The sequence below is a fragment of the Henckelia pumila genome, chromosome 3 (assembly GCF_033568475.1).
Source record: "Henckelia pumila isolate YLH828 chromosome 3, ASM3356847v2, whole genome shotgun sequence".
Lineage (NCBI taxonomy): Eukaryota > Viridiplantae > Streptophyta > Magnoliopsida > Lamiales > Gesneriaceae > Henckelia > Henckelia pumila.
In genome coordinates this window covers 40,331,991-40,349,460 of record NC_133122.1, presented here as the reverse complement: position 1 = coordinate 40,349,460, position 17,470 = coordinate 40,331,991, and the positions used below count along the sequence as shown (strand labels likewise).

Here is a 17,470-nt window from a genome sequence, read left to right as displayed (position 1 = left end):
TCAGGAACTTGAGAATTATTTTACCACTACTTTTGATTTTAGTGATACAGATGAGGAAAACTTCGACATTTTGAGATGGTGGTCGCAAAAAAACACAAATATATCCAATTTTGGCTATAATGACAAAAAAAATTCTAGCTTGTCCGGTTTCAACAGTTGCAGTGGAGCAAGCATTTAGTATTGGAGGAAATACATTGGACGAGAGACGTTCTAGCTTAAGGCCGGAAAACTAGGAAGCCCAATGTTTGCTCAATGATTGGTCAAAAGCCGCTACTCGAACAAAACATATTCAAAGTGATGAAGAAGACCAAGATGATACCGAAGGAACATCCGAAACTACGACGGGAGGAAATGCGAGTGAAGTAGAATAAAATGTAATAGATTTGTAATATTAAGTCATAAGATATTAAGATGTTGAAATTTTAATATATTGTTTATTTAATAAATGTAATAGATTTTTATTATGAAGATATGAAATATTTGATTGAGATTATTTAAAGAATATATCTTATTAAAAATTTGTTTAAAAATTTAAAAAAAACTAAATTTCGAACCCGGACCGGAACCGGCCATTGGCGGGCCGGTTAAGGGTTGGCTAAATGCCAACCCGAACCCGGCGGGTCCGGACCGGGACCGGATCCCAACCGTGGCCAGATCTAACATAAAGTAGTATTCTCATTCTCTTTTACATAGATATTTGCTTATATTAGTTTTATATACGTAAAGATATGAATTTGCATATAAAGATTCGGAAGCATAAACATCGGACAATTGTAACCACCTTAAAATAAATCACGAGAGCGGCCATCTTCCGTATCCATTTTATCTTCTCTTCTGTATTTTCTCGTGTGTTCTGTTTCGTTTTGGGGAGCATTTGCTGTCAATGGCCGTGGCCGCACAATTCAGTGCCGGTGCGTCGGTATGGGGTCGATTAACGTGTTGGAACCGTAGAAGGGATGTTTCATTGCACCACTCATCAGGGCTTCGAGTTCACCTTCGGGGAGAGAACTCGGGGGAACTGAAAATTACTGATGGTCGACGTTTCGAGGCTTGTTCTCTGTCTTTAGACAACGCAAAAGGGTATCTGAGTCATCCGCTCGTTCGTCGAAAGAGGCACCTCTTGTCAAGGTTCGGTAACCACCGGAGTTCCGATTGTGGGGTGCAGTCCCGTGATGTAGACGAAAGCTCTGCAGTACAAGAAGACGACTTTCTCTCGAATTCAAATGGAGTACACAAGTATGATATCCTTTTACCTTTTACTCCGGGGATCGTTTTGAAAAAAAATACCCTGATCGAAGTGTTTTTTTTTATTTAAAAAAAGATAGGCCTCCCAAGTGTTTTTCATTTTCTCTGGTTCGATTCTCATTTATCAGGGGCACTGTAATTGGCTGGTACATGCGTTAGGGACCAAAATATCCTAATACTGTGTATAGAGAAACTGCTGAAACGGCTGATACATAGTCTCTAACACATCTCAAAAACTAGAAGGCCCCATCTTTAATGCTTTGTGGCAAGCTTTGCACCATGCAAAACATATAGAAGTAAAAAAAGATCATTTTGATTTTTGGTGCAACCTTAACACTGTTGTCTTTTAGGGATTGACGACGAAAGTAGAAAAAAATGTTTAAAAACCTAGATTCGGATGGAGCTTAAGGTAGAATTTCAGTTGCTCCAAAACTTCTACCTGTATAGGCATCAATACACATCGAACATGATGATAACTACTAGTTCTAAAATTTCCAGCTTTAGTCAAATTCAACAATTTTTTTTTGAAAGTACAAATTCAACATTGAGTACATCTAAAAGTAGGAACTGATGCAAGTGGGTTAATCGTAAACATTCGGTTCATTTTTTGGAGCTGTGATATTTATATTTGTGAAAATAATGCAGAACTTCTTTGTTTCTATAAAGACTGAAGTCCGTGGCAGGTATTGATGATTTGGGGCTAAATTTCTTTGCATGTTATTGATCATCTTGTCAATAAAGAGAACTCATGAGTCAGATGAATATACAATATTTATGATGTATCTTTGTGTTAATCTTCATTCTCATCTTTTTGTTTCCAGTGAGTTGAATTGCACTGCTTCTTCTGGGATCATTAACACCGAGGATGACTCGAGGGAAGGTCCCATCAGCACATCTTTGTCAAAAGATGTTAAGCATGAGCTTGTGATGCTGTCTTTACCAGCAATTGGGGGACAAGCCATTGAACCTCTGGTACAATTGATGGAGACAGCATTCATAGGAAATTTGGGTAAGGCTGATGCTTAGGTATTCAACCTGACTTCTGGGTTACATTATCCTGTAATTTTTTCACACGATGTATAGAATTAGCCTTCTACTTTGTATACATGGCATAATTGTGAATATTGCGAGCTTGCATGAAGGTCGATGAGATTAATCCTTACTTAAACTATGGACATGCGCCATGATGAAGAGAATCGAATTTATTTAATTAAATTCTTGAAGTATGATCTGATGTTGTCTTCTACTTTGACAGCTAGATATTAATATATGAATGCATTATTTTTGTCTTTTTAGTTTGTATTTCTACTTCTCAGATGGTTATTATCCATCACCTTCTGACATTACATTGCTCTCATATTTTACTAGCCTGTTTCTTATTTAGGTTCCGTGGAGTTGGCCTCTGCTGGTGTCTCCATATCTCTCTTCAATATAGTCTCAAAGCTTTTCAATATCCCTCTCCTCAGCGTTGCTACTTCTTTTGTGGCCGAAGATATTTCCAAGAATGCAAGCAGATTTAACACATCCGGTAGATTTGGAATTGTTGGATAACCCGTTTGTTTTGAATAGCAGATGTAAGTTTCTCTTGATGTCAGTGCTCTACTAATTCAACCTAACTTTTCTTTCCTTTTATGGATGCAGAAAAAAAGCTGCAGCTTTCTTCTGTGTCCACAGCTTTGCTTTTAGCTGTTGGCATTGGCATCTTTGAAGCTGTTGCCCTGTCTCTGGGATCTGGACCTTTGTTAAGTTTGATGGGCATATCACCAGTATGCATTTTCCTGTTCTAAATTTCTAGAAATTCTATGAGACTCAATTCTTGACCTTTTGTTAAATTTTATTCCAGGCCGTATTGTACTTTTCATATTTACGTAACCATCTTGACTAATTGTTGCTTACATTTCATTGCTTATCCTGACTTATTTTGGTCTTTCGGCAGTCATTGGCCAAATTCTAATTACATTGTATTAATTTTTTTGCTTCTATTTTGTGCTAAGAAAAATTTATTAATCCTTGGTTAGAATTTGAAGGCATCTGTCTGGCTTTTGTCACCAAGGGCGTTATGAAAATTTTGATCTCTCTACTTTGCCCCTGGAAGTGGGGAGATCATTCCAGTGTTTATTTGTAGCTAAGACCTGGAGGTCAAAATATGTTCTCTTCTAACATTTGCTGAATTTAACTTGATCATCATCCTGTTTTTAATCCGAAATCATGGTTGGTGGTTTGGTTATCAAAACACAGTTAATGTTGATTTGCATTTTGTATTACTCCCAAACCTGCTGTGGTTCGCGGCTTTGAAGGAAGAAATCTTAAAAAAAAGATCGCGTATTTGTTCATTTTTTAATGTATAGTGTCTTAGTACGGCTGGCTGATCAATTTGTTCTTGTGCTCCAAAAGTTTGAATTTGATTAAGTTAATGATTATTTGGAGGAGGCAGTAAAATCGCGCTTTGTTATTATTTCATCATTGTGCTCTAACTAATCACCATGTGACGTTCTACTGAACTCATCAGCCACATTTGTCATTTGAATTTACATGCAATATTTTTTTTGTAAGTTTAGCTGCCATTGCAGGTCTCTTCTATGCGTATTCCAGCACAACGATTTCTTCTTCTTAGGGCTCTCGGTGCTCCTGCATTTGTTGTCTCTTTGGCTCTTCAAGGCATTTTTCGTGGTTTCAAGGATACAAAGACCCCTGTGATTTGTTTAGGCAAGCGTTCCTTTACTTTTAGTTTAAGTGTATTCAAACAGGTAGATAACGTGGCCAGTCTTTTTTTTTTTTTTAAATGGGAATCAATGAAAATATTTTCTTGGTAAGAATGATTAAATGGGTTTACAGTGCTGCATGATAAAGGATCTCAGGATGCCATCGTTGTGTGAAATGTTTGATTTCTTCATCGGGACTTTGTGCTGACTTCTATAGTTCATGTGTCGCATGTATATGATTGTTTAAGAAGTTAAGTGCATTTTTCCTTATTTATCTTTGTTATAATTATAATTATAATAGTGACGGGGACTGAGGACCCATAATATTAAGTATACAATTAGTCAATTATTACGTCAATGTAAAAAAAATCCATTTTTCCTAATGACTTGTATGCAAAAGACTCAGTTAAACTTGCAGTTATGATTTGACAAAAAATCCATTCTTTGGTGTGAACTTTGCCCTTAGAAATCAAATGCTTTTTTTTTGCACAATTATATTGTTGTTATGATTTAGCAAATTCATTTCCCAAAACAGTCCTCCTAAAATTATTTTTCACAAAAGACTCTCTTTTGCTGCAGGTTTTGGAAATTTTACAGCTGTGTTTCTCTTTCCATTATTTATTTATTATTGTCAGATGGGTGTTTATGGAGCTGCCATTTCTACCGTTATATCACAGTATGTGTTCATTTTCCATTTGAAGGGCTCAGTTTTTTTAACTCTGTTATTTCTGGGTCAGTATTTGCTTGGCTTGAATATCTAGATTTAATATAATGTTTCTTGTGTCTAGATACCTTGTTACTTTTTCAATGATTTGGAATCTGAATAAGAGAGCTGTCTTGTTGCCTCCAAAACTTGGAGAGCTGCAGTTTGGTGATTATCTGAAATCAGGTATGCATTTTCTCGTGCAATTTTAACTAATTTTTTAAATGCGTTCCGCAGAATTTTATTTGAAGTGCTTCATTTGGCTGATATGAGGGGTTCTTTTGCTAGTTTGTCTTTAGAACTAATAAGCACATTTAAGAAATAATAATAATAATAATAATAACAACAACAACAACAATAATAATAATACATTACTTCCATGTCTTGAAATTTGTTATTCTGTTGATCAAGTCACCACCATGAGGAATATCACAGTTTTAAACACATCGGACATGCTCGTCAGGTTCAGTTACTATGATTTTGATGCCACCATGTTTTTGAATCTGGCATTGACTGTGTTTACCTATGCTTAGAATGCCAAATGAAGATCCCATTTTGCTAGACACACTTCCCAATATCTAGTTTTGTGTTATTTGGCTTGATTCAAATATCATCAAGGAATATGGTACTTGAATGTTTATGGGATCATCTGGTGGTTTCTAATTGGGAGAACACTAGCTGTTCTGCTGACTATGACCCTTGGTACATCGATGGCTGCACGCCAGTTACTATAATTTTGATGCCCCCATGACTTTCAATCTAGCATTGACTGTGTTTACCTATGCTTAGAATGCCAAATGAAGATCCCATTTTGCTAGATACACATCCCAATATCTAGTTTTGTGTTATTTGGCTTGATTCAAATATCATCAAGGAATATGGTACTTGAATGTTTATGGGATCATCAGGTGGCTTTCTAATTGGGAGAACACTTGCTGTTCTGCTGACCATGACCCTTGGTACATCGATGGCTGCACGCCAGGGCCCTATCGCGATGGCTGCTCATCAAATATGCTTACAAATATGGCTTGCTGTATCACTTCTCACAGATGCACTTGCTACTTCGGCTCAGGTTAATTTTATGGTTTTACCCCCTTTTCTGTCTTTTGTTTTTATAGGTCTCTTTTATCCTTTCCCAACTCATTAAGTTGAGCCATCTGTCCAGGCCTTGATTGCTAGTTATATATCAAGAGATGATTACAGGACTGTGAGGGATCTCACACAATTTGTGTTAAAGGTACTTGTGTTCTTATTCAGTAGGTCCTTAGGTGAGTTTAAGTTTCCTTGCATTACCGATTCAAATTGTTTTCCTGATTAAGCTTTATTTTTGTGTTTCTAGATAGGTTTTGCCCTAGGTGTTTTCTTAGCTCTGGTTCTGGGTGTTTCTTTTAGTTCTTTGGCTAAATTTTTTACGAAGGACACACAAGTACTAGGTATTGTTGGAACTGTTACTTTGGTAAGTAATAAATCCATTTCTTTCTGGAAGCATTCTTGTTAAGGCAGAAACAACCGTGTATCCTGACATGATATTGCTGCAAATGGTGCAGTTTGTGAGTATCAGCCAACCTATAAATGCTCTAGCTTTTATATTTGATGGACTCCATTACGGTGTTTCGGATTTCCCTTATGCAGCACGTTCAATGGTAATAATCTTTACACTGATAAAGCTTGAATAAATGGGAAAAAAGCTCACATACATGCATGCATGGTTGTAAAATGCAGATGGTGATTGGGGCTGTCTCTTCTGCATATCTGCTAAGTGCCCCTACCATCTTCGGACTTCCAGGTGTTTGGTCAGGCTTGACTCTCTTCATGGGACTGAGAATGGTGGCTGGATTTATCAGGTGAAACGTGTGGTTTATCTATTATCTTGAAATGCCGCTCTTTCATTCTGACAAGTTTTATGCGGTTTTTGCCAAATCCCATTAACAAGTTCATCATACGAAATAAATTTTTTTTTATACGAGTAAAACATCATTGGCTTGAAGATGAGAAGCTAAAAAATTCAACACAGCCATTTGTAAACTATATTTCTTCTACTTTCAGGTTATTGTCACATAGAGGTCCGTGGTGGTTCCTGCACGTCAAAGAGGCCAAGGTTAATTCCGAGCTGTTCAAGTTGTTGTATAGGATGGATCTTTTAATTATTTTTATCAAAATAGTACTACTTATCCTCTTGTTTTGTGACTTTCAGGTCATTGGGTGAGAAATTGAGATGGATGGAGGAATGTATGGTAGTGTTTGGGAGAGCTTCTAGCACTTCTCAATTTTTTCTTAGCAAAATTTTGAAATTTTGTTAAGAAAAAGCCGAAAAATGCTTTCTAAAAGCTCTCTCAAACAATACCTATGCATATGAGGAGCAACTGATTGAATACAAGACTTGCTAGGCAGCAGGATGCCCGTCGAGAACTTCATGAATTCGAGATCCGATACACCGTATGCAGCACCAGAGGAAATGGAGTATTGGGTTTTCTTGTTTGAGGCAGATGTCCAGGTAGTTTAAGATGATGATGAGATATGATACCACTACCATCGGTGGCGTCATATGGATCTTCCTCAAAACATCAAATTTTGAAGTAGGAGACGGGAAACACCTTCACTTGTTCATACTTAGAGACCAAGTGTTAGCCTATGTTTGAGTTTTGACTGAACAAATAACATTCATCTTAATTTACAAAATTCGCACCATGTGACAAGATATAATGGTGTACTATCAACCAATTATGAATTAAACATCATGTTAAAACCATAACATGATAAATCTCAATAAATTGACTTCCGCCAAGATTCATGTTCCATTGGTTCGAAAATTCAAAAATTTCGGCAATTTGCACATCATTATTTGACAAAACACAAAAATTGATATATATAATCAGATCATTACAATAATGAAGTGTGGAAATATGGAGAAAGTCAGTCGAGATTTGCTATGACGGCATCCACAACTTCTTGTGTGGTACTTTGTCCACCAAGATCTTTTGTACGGTATTTACCTTCAGATATTACACGCTTCACAGAGGTCTCTAGTCTGTCGGCAAATGAAGGGAACTGCAGGTGTCTCAGCATCATAGCCGACGAAAGCAGCAAAGCTACGGGGTTCGCCTTCATTTGTTCTACCACTTTCTCGTTTCCTACATTTCCTGCAGAGGCACCTTGTTCGAATATGGCATGATCGGCACCGACGTTCCCTGAAAGGGAACAAACCATTGAATATCTCTTTTAATCAGGATGATATCATTCGTCTTAAATCAAATCGATATAACAGATGCACATCCGTAAGCAAACATTGTTTAACAGATGAGGTGGAGTATAACCACGTTTTTTGGTTCTAAATTTTTCGTGGTTGGTGCTCGAGGGTTTCAATTTCACAAAAATGGGCGATTGGAAATTATGAGCTTTGAGTTCAAGATTAGTTGCACCATGCATTGTCTTGGGAATTGGGATCAAGTAAAATTCGTCCTTTTCATCTTGAAAGAGGAAAAGCTCTCAACAGACTCATGATGCATACCTCCGGGCATGACACCAGTACCTCCAGCAATTCCAGCAGCTATATTTGCAACCAGATTCCCATAAAGATTAGGAGTCACCTGCGAAACGCAACATTGCTCGCTTACAAGGCATTACGTTACCCTACCAACACCTATACACAAAAACGAAAGAACAAAACAGGACACCCATGAATGAGGAGGGAGGAGTAGGTGAAGGGGAAGAAGAAAGGCATGATAAACGCCTCCCCCTGCCTCTCACCTTTCCTAAAACATTACTAATAAGTGGGGAAGGCGACACATCACGATAAAGTACCACCAGGGACTTTATCCAAATTATAATTTGATTTATTAAAACAGAATGACATACTAACTAGAAGATTTTCAAGCTGGATCTACGAGCTCGACAATAAATCGATAAAATGGTTACAGATCTTCAACCAGTTGATAATGCAGCTTATAATTTAAACTCGACAGAATAACACTAGCAGGATGAATAAATCCCTTACCATGACATCAAATTGCTCCGGCTTGGAAACAAGTTGCATAGAGCAGTTATCCACTATCATCTCATTGTACTGAATGCTAGGGTATTTGTTAGCAATTTCCCGGCATGATTCTAGAAATAAACCATCTGCAAGTTTCATAATATTTGCTTTGTGCACGGCAGTCACTTTCTTCCGGTTGTTGAGATAGGCATATTCAAAGGCATATTTTGCAATTCTCTCTGAACAGAACTTTGTTATCACCTAGCATTTGGGCTAAATGAGGAACAAAACTATATGAAAATTTTAAAAGGTTCTAAAGCATGTTGGTAAACACAAACTAGAAAGAAATATGAAAACATTATATTCTACAACAACGCCATAAAAACTTTTATTGGATGTTCTAATTTCTAAAAAGCGAGGTACTGACACACACATCAGAAAGATAAATAAAAACACAACCTACATATACAAGAAGGTAATCTGCAGCCTTTCCCAGCCAGCAGGATAAGTACACTACACAGTGATGAACTAAAAAGGGAACAGAGAGGTTCCAATGTTCCATGGAAGGAGAATAATGATGACACTAAACAGAAATGAACTAATAAAAAACAGAGGGTTCATGAAGGTAAAATGAGGAACAAATCACACCAATTCCAAGTTGTGTAAAATTTAAAACACATAATCAACAGGAGGTGACTGGCCTGCAACATTATCTTATCGGTTAGCAGGTGAGATGCCATTGATAGCATGAAGTTATGGCAGGTGTTAAAAAGGGGAAAACCATGCAATGGTGCACAAATAAACGTAAGGATTTTAATTAACAAGTTCCATAGACAAATGACCTAGTTATCCCAATGAAAATGAATACAAATTTAATAACGCTAAGGCTCAACCTCAATTCATTATTTGATAAAACGAGCTCATCTTTCTAGGCTTCCAGAAGCCGGCAAAAGAATTACAAAAAAAAAAAAAGAAGAAGCCACTTTAGCATGTTAACCATCTCATGTGCTGCTACTGACTGAACGATGTTCACGTTTATGATTTAGATTGAACTTCAATCTTGGATAAAATTTGTTTACAGGCCTTGAAAAAGATATCCTTCTCATATGCGTCGTTCTCATTTAGTTGGCGTCAAATAATTTCTTAACTTCGTTCATAGATTCAGCCATTTAGGAATCTCGCCCATTAACAAAAAGCCTCTATCTTTATCAATTATAATAAAACAAATCAACATCACAAACTTCTCTTAAATCCTCCAATTTCCACAATTAGAAGGTTGCAAAACGAATTTACCAAAGTTGGTACGTATTGATATAGCAGGAATATATATTTTTTCTTAAATAAAAGCATAAATCTTTATTAATTCAATTTCGGGCTATAGAGTTCTAAAGCTGGAGATCTGGCATAGCCATCTTTGACCAGTACACTTCATGAAGGTTAACAGTTAGGAGCTTCTGTTTTCTTTGTTAAGGCACCTTACTTTTAACAAATCAAGTTGAATTCTTGCTATCTTTTAACCCCTCATTCCTTTTCCCATTTTTGTTGCTCCTCACCATGAATAGGTGATAGGATCCAGGAAATTGCCAACAGTCAACAATTGCTAGTGGAACTAAATCCTGATTGATATTATTAGAAGTTGAAAAGTATATCTGTTTAATTTTCCTTCCAACCTTTTAGACAACCGTCAATAGTAAAAAAAAAAAAAAAGAAGGAAAAAAATCACGGAAATTCTACAATCAGCTAAAACCCAATAGCAAAAGCAAAAATATAACGCAGCACCATAAAAAAGTAACCACACATTAAAAAAACACGTATAGTACAAAAACTACCTTGAGGCTTTCGACCACACCAGGAACAACCTCATGCTCGAGGCCCGAGTATTCACCCTCAGTATTCTCCCTGATGACGACAATATCTACGTCATGGTGGCGCGTTGGAAGCCCCTGAAGATTGAAGCAATGGACGAGTGAAGCGTAGAGATCGAGCTCCTTCCTCAAAAGCATATTGATTGAGCTGACTCCTCCGCCCACCGGGGTCCTAAGTCCACCCTTAAGACACACCTTATTCTTCTTAATCGATTCGATCACCTCGGGAGGGGCGGCCTTCATGTCGCCGTGGATGTCGTACTTCTCGAAGTAGACGGGAGCGTGCATGGCCTCCATGACCTGCTCGACAGCACCGGTAACGAGAGGGCCGATCCCGTCGCCGGGAATAAGGGTGACAGCCCGAGGGGTCCCGTCGCCGGGGCGGGGCATGTAGGTGACCGATCGTGTGGAACGGAGGTGGCTGAGGATTCGTCTAGACATTTGATTAGTTTGCTTGGAGAAGGAAATTCAAGTGATTAGGGTTCGTATTGCGCGGATGAATTGAATCAAACAAAGATTTTAGGGTTCAGAGATGAAAGAGCTAGGGAATAAGGAGTGGAATGGGAGTGTCTCAATTTGCTTCGAGGGGGATTCGCATTTCATCGACTAGCATAATATAGTAATTTAATAACAAATTAATTAATTAATTAATACTTTAAAATGTGGAGAATCAACATTGATTTTATTATTTAAATATAGAGATTTATCAAACCCTTTCCCAAACCTGGAGAGTTGATGTAATGGTGGCAAAGAGACTTGTTAGTACTCGAATCTTTGTGATATTATTCGATTTATTAAAAATTATTATTTTTTATTACAAAAATATTATGTTTTTCTTTGTATATTTAAATCGATTTATCTCACGAATATAAATATAGATATATGAGAACATTAGCTGAAAACCTACTCTCAAATAAAATATTATGTTTTTTTTTTCAATCAACTACTCTTGTTTTTTGCATCCAACCTGTTTTTTTTGTCATTTGATCGATATTTTGATATCAACGAACTAACTTTTATATCATTTCTAGTTATTATAACTTTTTCCGAAAATGAAAATAAATTAATAATAAAATAATTAAGTTTGGAATTAAAAATTTAAAAATAAACATTTATTTATTATGTAACTTCTAATTTTATATTTCATTTTTTTGACGAGTTATATTTCATTTTTTTTTTAATGTATTGTAAATTTGAAAAAAAAAAAGAGTTTTTATATAGTTGTTGAGAAAAAATAGGCTGATAATGAGTTGTTTTTAATTTAAAAATAAAATAAAAAGAGTTGCGTTCACCTGATATAAAACATTTGCTGTGGTTCTGGGTTCAGTATGTGTTGTTCTTGAGAGTGGCTGCTGACTTGTTTTGAGGGATGGCGGCTGAGTATTCATCGTTGCTGAAGAACAAATTCTGGGTGCTCAGGCATGGAAGAAGCATCCCAAACGAAAAGGGAATAATCATTTCATCTCTGGTAATCGCCATTTATTCACCAACACCACCATGCTCTCCGTTTTTCCGCCATTTCTTGTTAAATTTCCGATTTGTTTGTGATAGGAAAATGGGATTCTTGAAGAATATCGTTTGTGTCCTGATGGGGTTCATCAGGCTCGTTTGGCTGGAGAATCCTTCCTCGAGGCACTCCTCACTCTCACTTTCATTTTTGTTTCGGTGTAGAATCAAAATTGCGTGGCCTATATTCATATTTTGATGATAATGCTATTCCTTGTGTTGCATTGATATCTGATACCATTGAGTCAATGTTGATTGTCTAATTCTATCAGTAAAATAGTTTTTGTCGAGCATTAAGTTAAATTCTTAAAACCTTCTCTTTTGGGAATCGAAGAGTGAGAAGGAATTGTTTTTAATGTTACGAGCTTGACATTGTTGTTGCAGTAGTTGCAGTACTGGTTTTTATAGCTACCATAGGTGCTGTGTCTTTTTTTTTTTTTTTATAAAAAAAAATCTCTTAAATTTCAGAAGTTTCACGATGATCGATCAGTTACTTATTTGTTTTGTAACTCTGAATTCTCTGTGCAGGAAATAAAGAAAAGGAACATTGGGATAGAGCGCATTCGTATATGTTACTCACCATTTTCAAGGACCAGTCATACTGCAAAAGTGGTTGCTTCCGTTCTAAATGTTCCATTTGATGGTCCACAGTGCAAGGTAATTTACTTTTACCTGTTCAATAATGTTTGAGAGTGTATATTCAAAGTTTGAGAAAGAACCAGGCTTGTGTTACATGTTTATCGGCTACCTGGTTTAAGAATGTGTCTTTGTTTTTGAATTTTTTGAACTCTTGATAGAATCACTCCTTGTGTTGAATGAAATGTTGTAATAGTCCATCCCAGGCCTTGCATCGATGTGTGATAATTTATGATTTAGAGAGCAGTTTATTTGTCTTCAACCAGTCACTTGAAAACTCAGTACTTAATGGTGAATGTATACTCTCGTGGAGAAGTGATACATTAATAATTGTTTCCATTTTATATTTCAAGGTTAATAGATGCTTTGTTTTTATCCCAGTAATACTTGTTTAACAGGCTATGGAGGATCTTCGGGAGCGGTTCTTTGGTGGTTCATTTGAGCTGAAGTCCCATGATAAAGTAAATAGCTCGAGGGAGTACTAGCAGATATCATCTCAGATCCAATTTGATTTTCAATATGCTCCTTTTGTGGTTATCATGGAGCTTATGAGTATTAAAGCTCACATTTATTTACAGTCAACCCTCAATTAATTCATGGTAATTGTGTTTTCTTCTCACAGTACCCTGAGATTTGGGCCATGGATGAGAAAGATCCCTTCACGCGACCTGAAGGAGGAGAAAGTGTTGCTGATGTTGTCACAAGGCTGATAAGGGCTTTGGCTAAAATGGAATCAACATTTGAAGGGTAACAATTGACATTATTCTTTTTTCTGCTTTTGTTTTCTATGCTTGTGACATGTTTATCAAGTGATGTTCGATCCATCTGGTAATTGTTAGTGCATTTGGCATCCAATGTCTGCTTCTTTTCCTTTTTTAATACCAGGGAAAACATATTTGGTTAGTGTTTGGGTTGCTTCCAAAAAGTGCTCATGAATTTTTCCTTCACAAAATTTTTATGGATCAAACACTGCCTTAGAGTTGAAACTGCCATCACAAGTTTATTCTCCTAGTTGAATAGGATATACAAAATTTTTACTATCCTTCACAGTGTTTGTTCTGCCCAATAATATAAGTTTGACAAGTTTCACCATTGTGAAAATCTAACAAATTTTCTACTTTGAGAGCGTATGACATCCAAGTGGAAATATTTCATACCGTATGTTGAGTCATTTGAGCAAGCATACACAATTTTAATCACACAGATCCTATTAACAAACACATAATTCCTCTGCAGTTCAGTGAACTTTTTGTCATCTTAAATCGGTTGTTATGTGTATGTCTTTTTGTTTTTTTATAATACTTTATCTTTCACATAATTCAGTGGTTTTAGGCATAAGCTTGGTTCAAAGTCCTTGGATGATTTATATGAGGATGCTATCCGCTCCGTTTTGTAGGTGCACGGTGTTAGTTGTCAGTCATGGAGATCCCTTGCAGATTCTGCAGACAATAGTCAATGCATCTGTGCAGACCACAAGAACTGATGCAAATGACTTGACCTCAAGAATTCAGGAAATCAGTGTCCCTTCTGTACTGTCACAGCACCGGAAATTTGCTCTAAATACGGGAGAACTTCGTGAATTAGTGTAGTTAATGGCTGGCTTTTTCTTCTTCCCAGAACCTGTTTGCATGAGATGCAGAACCATGCATGCAGTATCTGCCTTTTTTTATACACATCTCTCAATTTTTAGCTTCTTAGAAGCCAGGTGCCAAAAGGCTTTTTTTTTTTTCCTGTCTCAATTTTATCTTTTATTGAATTCTGTTGAAGGGCACAATCATCATAAATAAGTGTAAGTTAGTTGCTCTTGAACTTGTGTCTACAGAAATTTCAGAGTTCAGACCATCCAACACCAACTGCCATTTCCAAAGTACTCAATCATTATATGAGTGTAATGCACATACATAACTAATTACATAAGTGTAATGTACATACAAAACTATATTGTTATAGTTAATACAAACTCAAATCTTGTTTAACACATGCGCCAGATAGATAATTCATTCATGAGTACTTGTGTAGTAATTCTTTCCCCAATTTCATCATTTATGACCAAATTTAGTTCACATGTATGATTATCTTGGATATTGTTGTGAAGCTGTCCACCTCTGAGCGCCTTCTCTGCCTTCCTAAAACTAATAACGCGATGGAGCATAGCAGAAAATTTGAAAGAGAATCATTCAAGGGCAATGGTCATGACAATCATAGCAATGCTGTTTACGGTTATCCGGAGACGTGAGAGATGAACATTAGGTAATTCCTCTTCACCATAAAATCGAGCCTTTTCAAGTTGATTATGTGAATTCTCCTTCGAATGATCATGAACTTGGGAGAATGATATTGCTTCTTGTATAGTTTGTAAAAAAATATTGGATCAGCCAGATCAAGGTGATTATGCAGAGAGTATGCCCTTCCATTATGGCTCTGTTTTCACCAAACAAAGGTACTTTATTATGAACATGGAAAGTCCAGATTTCATTTTCTGTTGTGAACTTAATTTCTTGATGGTTTCATCCCCAGTTCTTGTGAGAATATGAATACTGATTGTGGCTTGGCTTCCAAACACTTCAAAACAATTTTCATGTCCTTATTAGCTTGGGCTTGTTGTGGCGTATACAAGCCACTGATGGTTATCCAACGTGATGATCGGGCGAACGGGTTTTATTCGTTTCTGCATGATCCAACTTCTATCTCAGCTGCATGCATCATATCTGTTTTATCAGCAGATGTTTCATCAATATTTCCATCATAGATGTTAACTTCGTTGGCCCAAATCCTTTGATGAAGTTTGAAGATTTTAGACGAGAAAAGACCCTTGGTTTACACAACTCATGAATTTGATGTTTTACACTACACCAAACTATAATAATTAATAAATTTGTTAGATATACGTTATTCTGATGCACCTACACTTAATTGGATAAAATAACATCCACACTAGTCCATATATCTGTCTTTTCGTAAGCTACCCGATATTATTATCCAAATCTTATGTATAACGTACCAATAGCATGTTCTTTAAAATTTTAATGGAACTCTATAATTTAAGGGATATTTTATTTCGATTGTGCAAATGACTTTCATGAGTACATTTGCCACATAATCAAGACTTTTTTTAAAAAAAATTATTATCAATCAATAATTGAAGCAATTAATGGCATAAAAAGCTTCAATCGTTATGAAAGTCAACAACCTCAACGTACCCCATTGCATTGCCGGAGGCCGGGAATATATATGTATTTGGATCGAGTTGTTCATGTGAAACCAAGAACTTCATACCCATTGTGTCAAACTCATTTTAATCGTTCGACTTGATGATGATTTAGGATGATTTTAACGTTTTTTTTCCCATAAAATCTCGAATTTGAGAACCAATTATAAGTTTATATTCAACCCCGAGTTAAGGAAACCCAATCCAAAACATCTCATTTACGAAGACTTATGTCACTCAAGCTATTATTGATGTCTTTGTTTTTCTTAAAGATAAGACATTTTTTTATGTCCTATATAACACGATACATTCATATATATATTTATTTGTTTGTGTGTGTAAGTTTTTGTGCAAATGGATGGATAGAAAATTGTGAAAATATGGTTTATTGATCGAGTTGTAACGAAGAAGATGGATGATTAGTTGTAGCCACATCAGATGCTTAGAAGAATTCGTGATTATATTAATATTGTAATGTTAAAATATATGTACATGCTTGTTTCGTCACTATAAATAATTGTTATCATCATCAAAGATGAAGAATGTGGCAGGCAGGTTTGAATCTTTAATCCACATCTACACTAAACCCCCATATTATTAAAATGACAAATTTTCAAATTATGAATATTCCATGCGATCCTTTTCATTGCAAGTAACACGGAAAATTTGGCTTCTGCCGCAAATATATTACTTGTATAATCTATCTGAAACTGACACATAAGTGCGTCATCAAACAACAATAATTGAGGTTTGACTACTCATACTTTATTTTAATTGTACTAATTATGTGACAACGTCATCAATTGTTTTTTTTTAAAAAGAACATAAACACACATATATTGTATTTTTGAAAAATTACAGTTTTAGTGTTATGAGTCGTTGAATCGCAGTTTCAGTTCATTATTATTTTAATTTCTCCCCTCTAATTTTTTATTTATTTATGAAGTTCTAATATGGCATCGATGTGATATTAAAACATGACCCATGAAATATACACATTATCATTAGCACACTTACCCAAAAAAAATTAAAAATTGCAAGAGTGTTGGCGTTTGTCATCAGGATTAGTGTGTTTTGATTAAGAATGACCATACGATCGGTTAACTGTCCGTACTGAATCGAAATTAAAAATTCGATTTGAATCAAAAATTCGGTTCGATTTTCGGTTTTTGATTTTTTGAATTTTCAAGTTTTTCTTCTGGTTAACCGAATCGAACCAAACCGAAAATCTCTTTTTTATTTTTAAATTTTTTTGCATTTTTTAAATCATTTTTTTATTTTTCATTAATAAAATAAATAAAAATAAAAATAAAAATAAAAATAAAAATAAAAATAATAAAAAATTGAATTTCGGTTAAAGCCGAAAACCAAACTGAAAAACCAAAAAAATTGCGGTTTTCAACCAAACCGTTAAATTCGGTTCGGATTTCAAACGACCGAATTTTCGGTTCGGTTCGGTCAAAATACACACCCCTACTCGATTTTTGGGTGGGGTTAGAAATCCTTTTGAGGGAAAAAAAAAGGTTAAATGGCCAAAAATTGAAACATGCACTAAATTTAATTTAATATAAATGATCAAATAGATAAGAGATGAACATTTATGGCTTATGAGTTATGACCGAAGATGGAAAT

The 17,470-nt window shown here is 35.8% G+C and overlaps 3 protein-coding genes across 4 annotated transcripts; 2 read left to right on the top strand and 1 right to left on the bottom strand.

The window, feature by feature from the left end:
• Window positions 1-745: 745 nt before the first annotated feature.
• Window positions 746-7,360, top strand: LOC140887164 (protein DETOXIFICATION 45, chloroplastic-like). The gene is made up of 14 exons (XM_073294237.1): window positions 746-1,236; window positions 2,067-2,254; window positions 2,630-2,773; window positions 2,887-3,011; window positions 3,816-3,951; window positions 4,527-4,623; window positions 4,736-4,836; window positions 5,559-5,722; window positions 5,816-5,887; window positions 5,990-6,106; window positions 6,198-6,293; window positions 6,373-6,494; window positions 6,697-6,748; window positions 6,845-7,360. The coding sequence occupies exons 1-14, from the start codon at window positions 884-886 to the stop codon at window positions 6,854-6,856; spliced, it is 1,779 nt and encodes a 592-aa protein (XP_073150338.1). The 5' UTR covers window positions 746-883; the 3' UTR covers window positions 6,857-7,360.
• A 44-nt stretch (window positions 7,361-7,404) lies between these two features.
• LOC140887165 (isocitrate dehydrogenase [NAD] regulatory subunit 1, mitochondrial) lies at window positions 7,405-11,069 on the bottom strand. The gene is made up of 4 exons (XM_073294238.1): window positions 10,453-11,069; window positions 8,645-8,884; window positions 8,159-8,237; window positions 7,405-7,838 (listed from the first exon to the last, which is right to left on the bottom strand). Exons 1-4 carry the CDS (start codon window positions 10,927-10,929, stop codon window positions 7,564-7,566), a joined length of 1,071 nt encoding a protein of 356 aa, XP_073150339.1. The 5' UTR covers window positions 10,930-11,069; the 3' UTR covers window positions 7,405-7,563.
• Window positions 11,070-11,798: 729 nt separating this feature from the next.
• On the top strand, window positions 11,799-15,038 carry LOC140892869 (uncharacterized). Of its 2 annotated transcripts, XR_012152926.1 has the most exons (7): window positions 11,799-11,956; window positions 12,040-12,120; window positions 12,523-12,651; window positions 13,029-13,091; window positions 13,253-13,377; window positions 14,027-14,880; window positions 14,983-15,038. XR_012152926.1 is itself a non-coding variant. In XM_073301900.1 (6 exons), exons 1-6 carry the CDS (start codon window positions 11,858-11,860, stop codon window positions 14,217-14,219), a joined length of 690 nt encoding a protein of 229 aa, XP_073158001.1. In that variant the 5' UTR covers window positions 11,799-11,857; the 3' UTR covers window positions 14,220-14,886. The 2 variants fall into 2 exon arrangements, 1 of the variants encoding a protein (XP_073158001.1); XM_073301900.1 differs by lacking the exon at window positions 14,983-15,038 and having other exon boundaries at window positions 14,027-14,886.
• The last annotated feature ends 2,432 nt before the right edge of the window (window positions 15,039-17,470 follow it).

What these genes read in the sequence shown, in the direction of transcription:
- LOC140887165 (XM_073294238.1), bottom strand. Translation starts at nt 10,929, where the DNA reads ATGTCTAGACGAATCCTCAGCCACCTCCGTTCCACACGATCGGTCACC. An exon ending in GTGTGGTCGAAAGCCTCAAG is followed by an intron (nt 8,885 to 10,452) that starts GTAGTTTTTGTA and finishes CCCAAATGCTAG; the next exon opens with GTGATAACAAAGTTCTGTTC. An exon ending in TACTGGTGTCATGCCCGGAG is followed by an intron (nt 7,839 to 8,158) that starts GTATGCATCATG and finishes GTTCCCTTTCAG; the next exon opens with GGAACGTCGGTGCCGATCAT.
- LOC140887164 (XM_073294237.1), top strand. Translation starts at nt 884, where the DNA reads ATGGCCGTGGCCGCACAATTCAGTGCCGGTGCGTCGGTATGGGGTCGA. An exon ending in AATTCAAATGGAGTACACAA is followed by an intron (nt 1,237 to 2,066) that starts GTATGATATCCT and finishes TTTTGTTTCCAG; the next exon opens with TGAGTTGAATTGCACTGCTT. An exon ending in GTTTGATGGGCATATCACCA is followed by an intron (nt 3,012 to 3,815) that starts GTATGCATTTTC and finishes CTGCCATTGCAG; the next exon opens with GTCTCTTCTATGCGTATTCC.
- LOC140892869 (XM_073301900.1), top strand. Translation starts at nt 11,858, where the DNA reads ATGGCGGCTGAGTATTCATCGTTGCTGAAGAACAAATTCTGGGTGCTC. An exon ending in TTGATGGTCCACAGTGCAAG is followed by an intron (nt 12,652 to 13,028) that starts GTAATTTACTTT and finishes CTTGTTTAACAG; the next exon opens with GCTATGGAGGATCTTCGGGA. An exon ending in AGCTGAAGTCCCATGATAAA is followed by an intron (nt 13,092 to 13,252) that starts GTAAATAGCTCG and finishes TTCTTCTCACAG; the next exon opens with TACCCTGAGATTTGGGCCAT.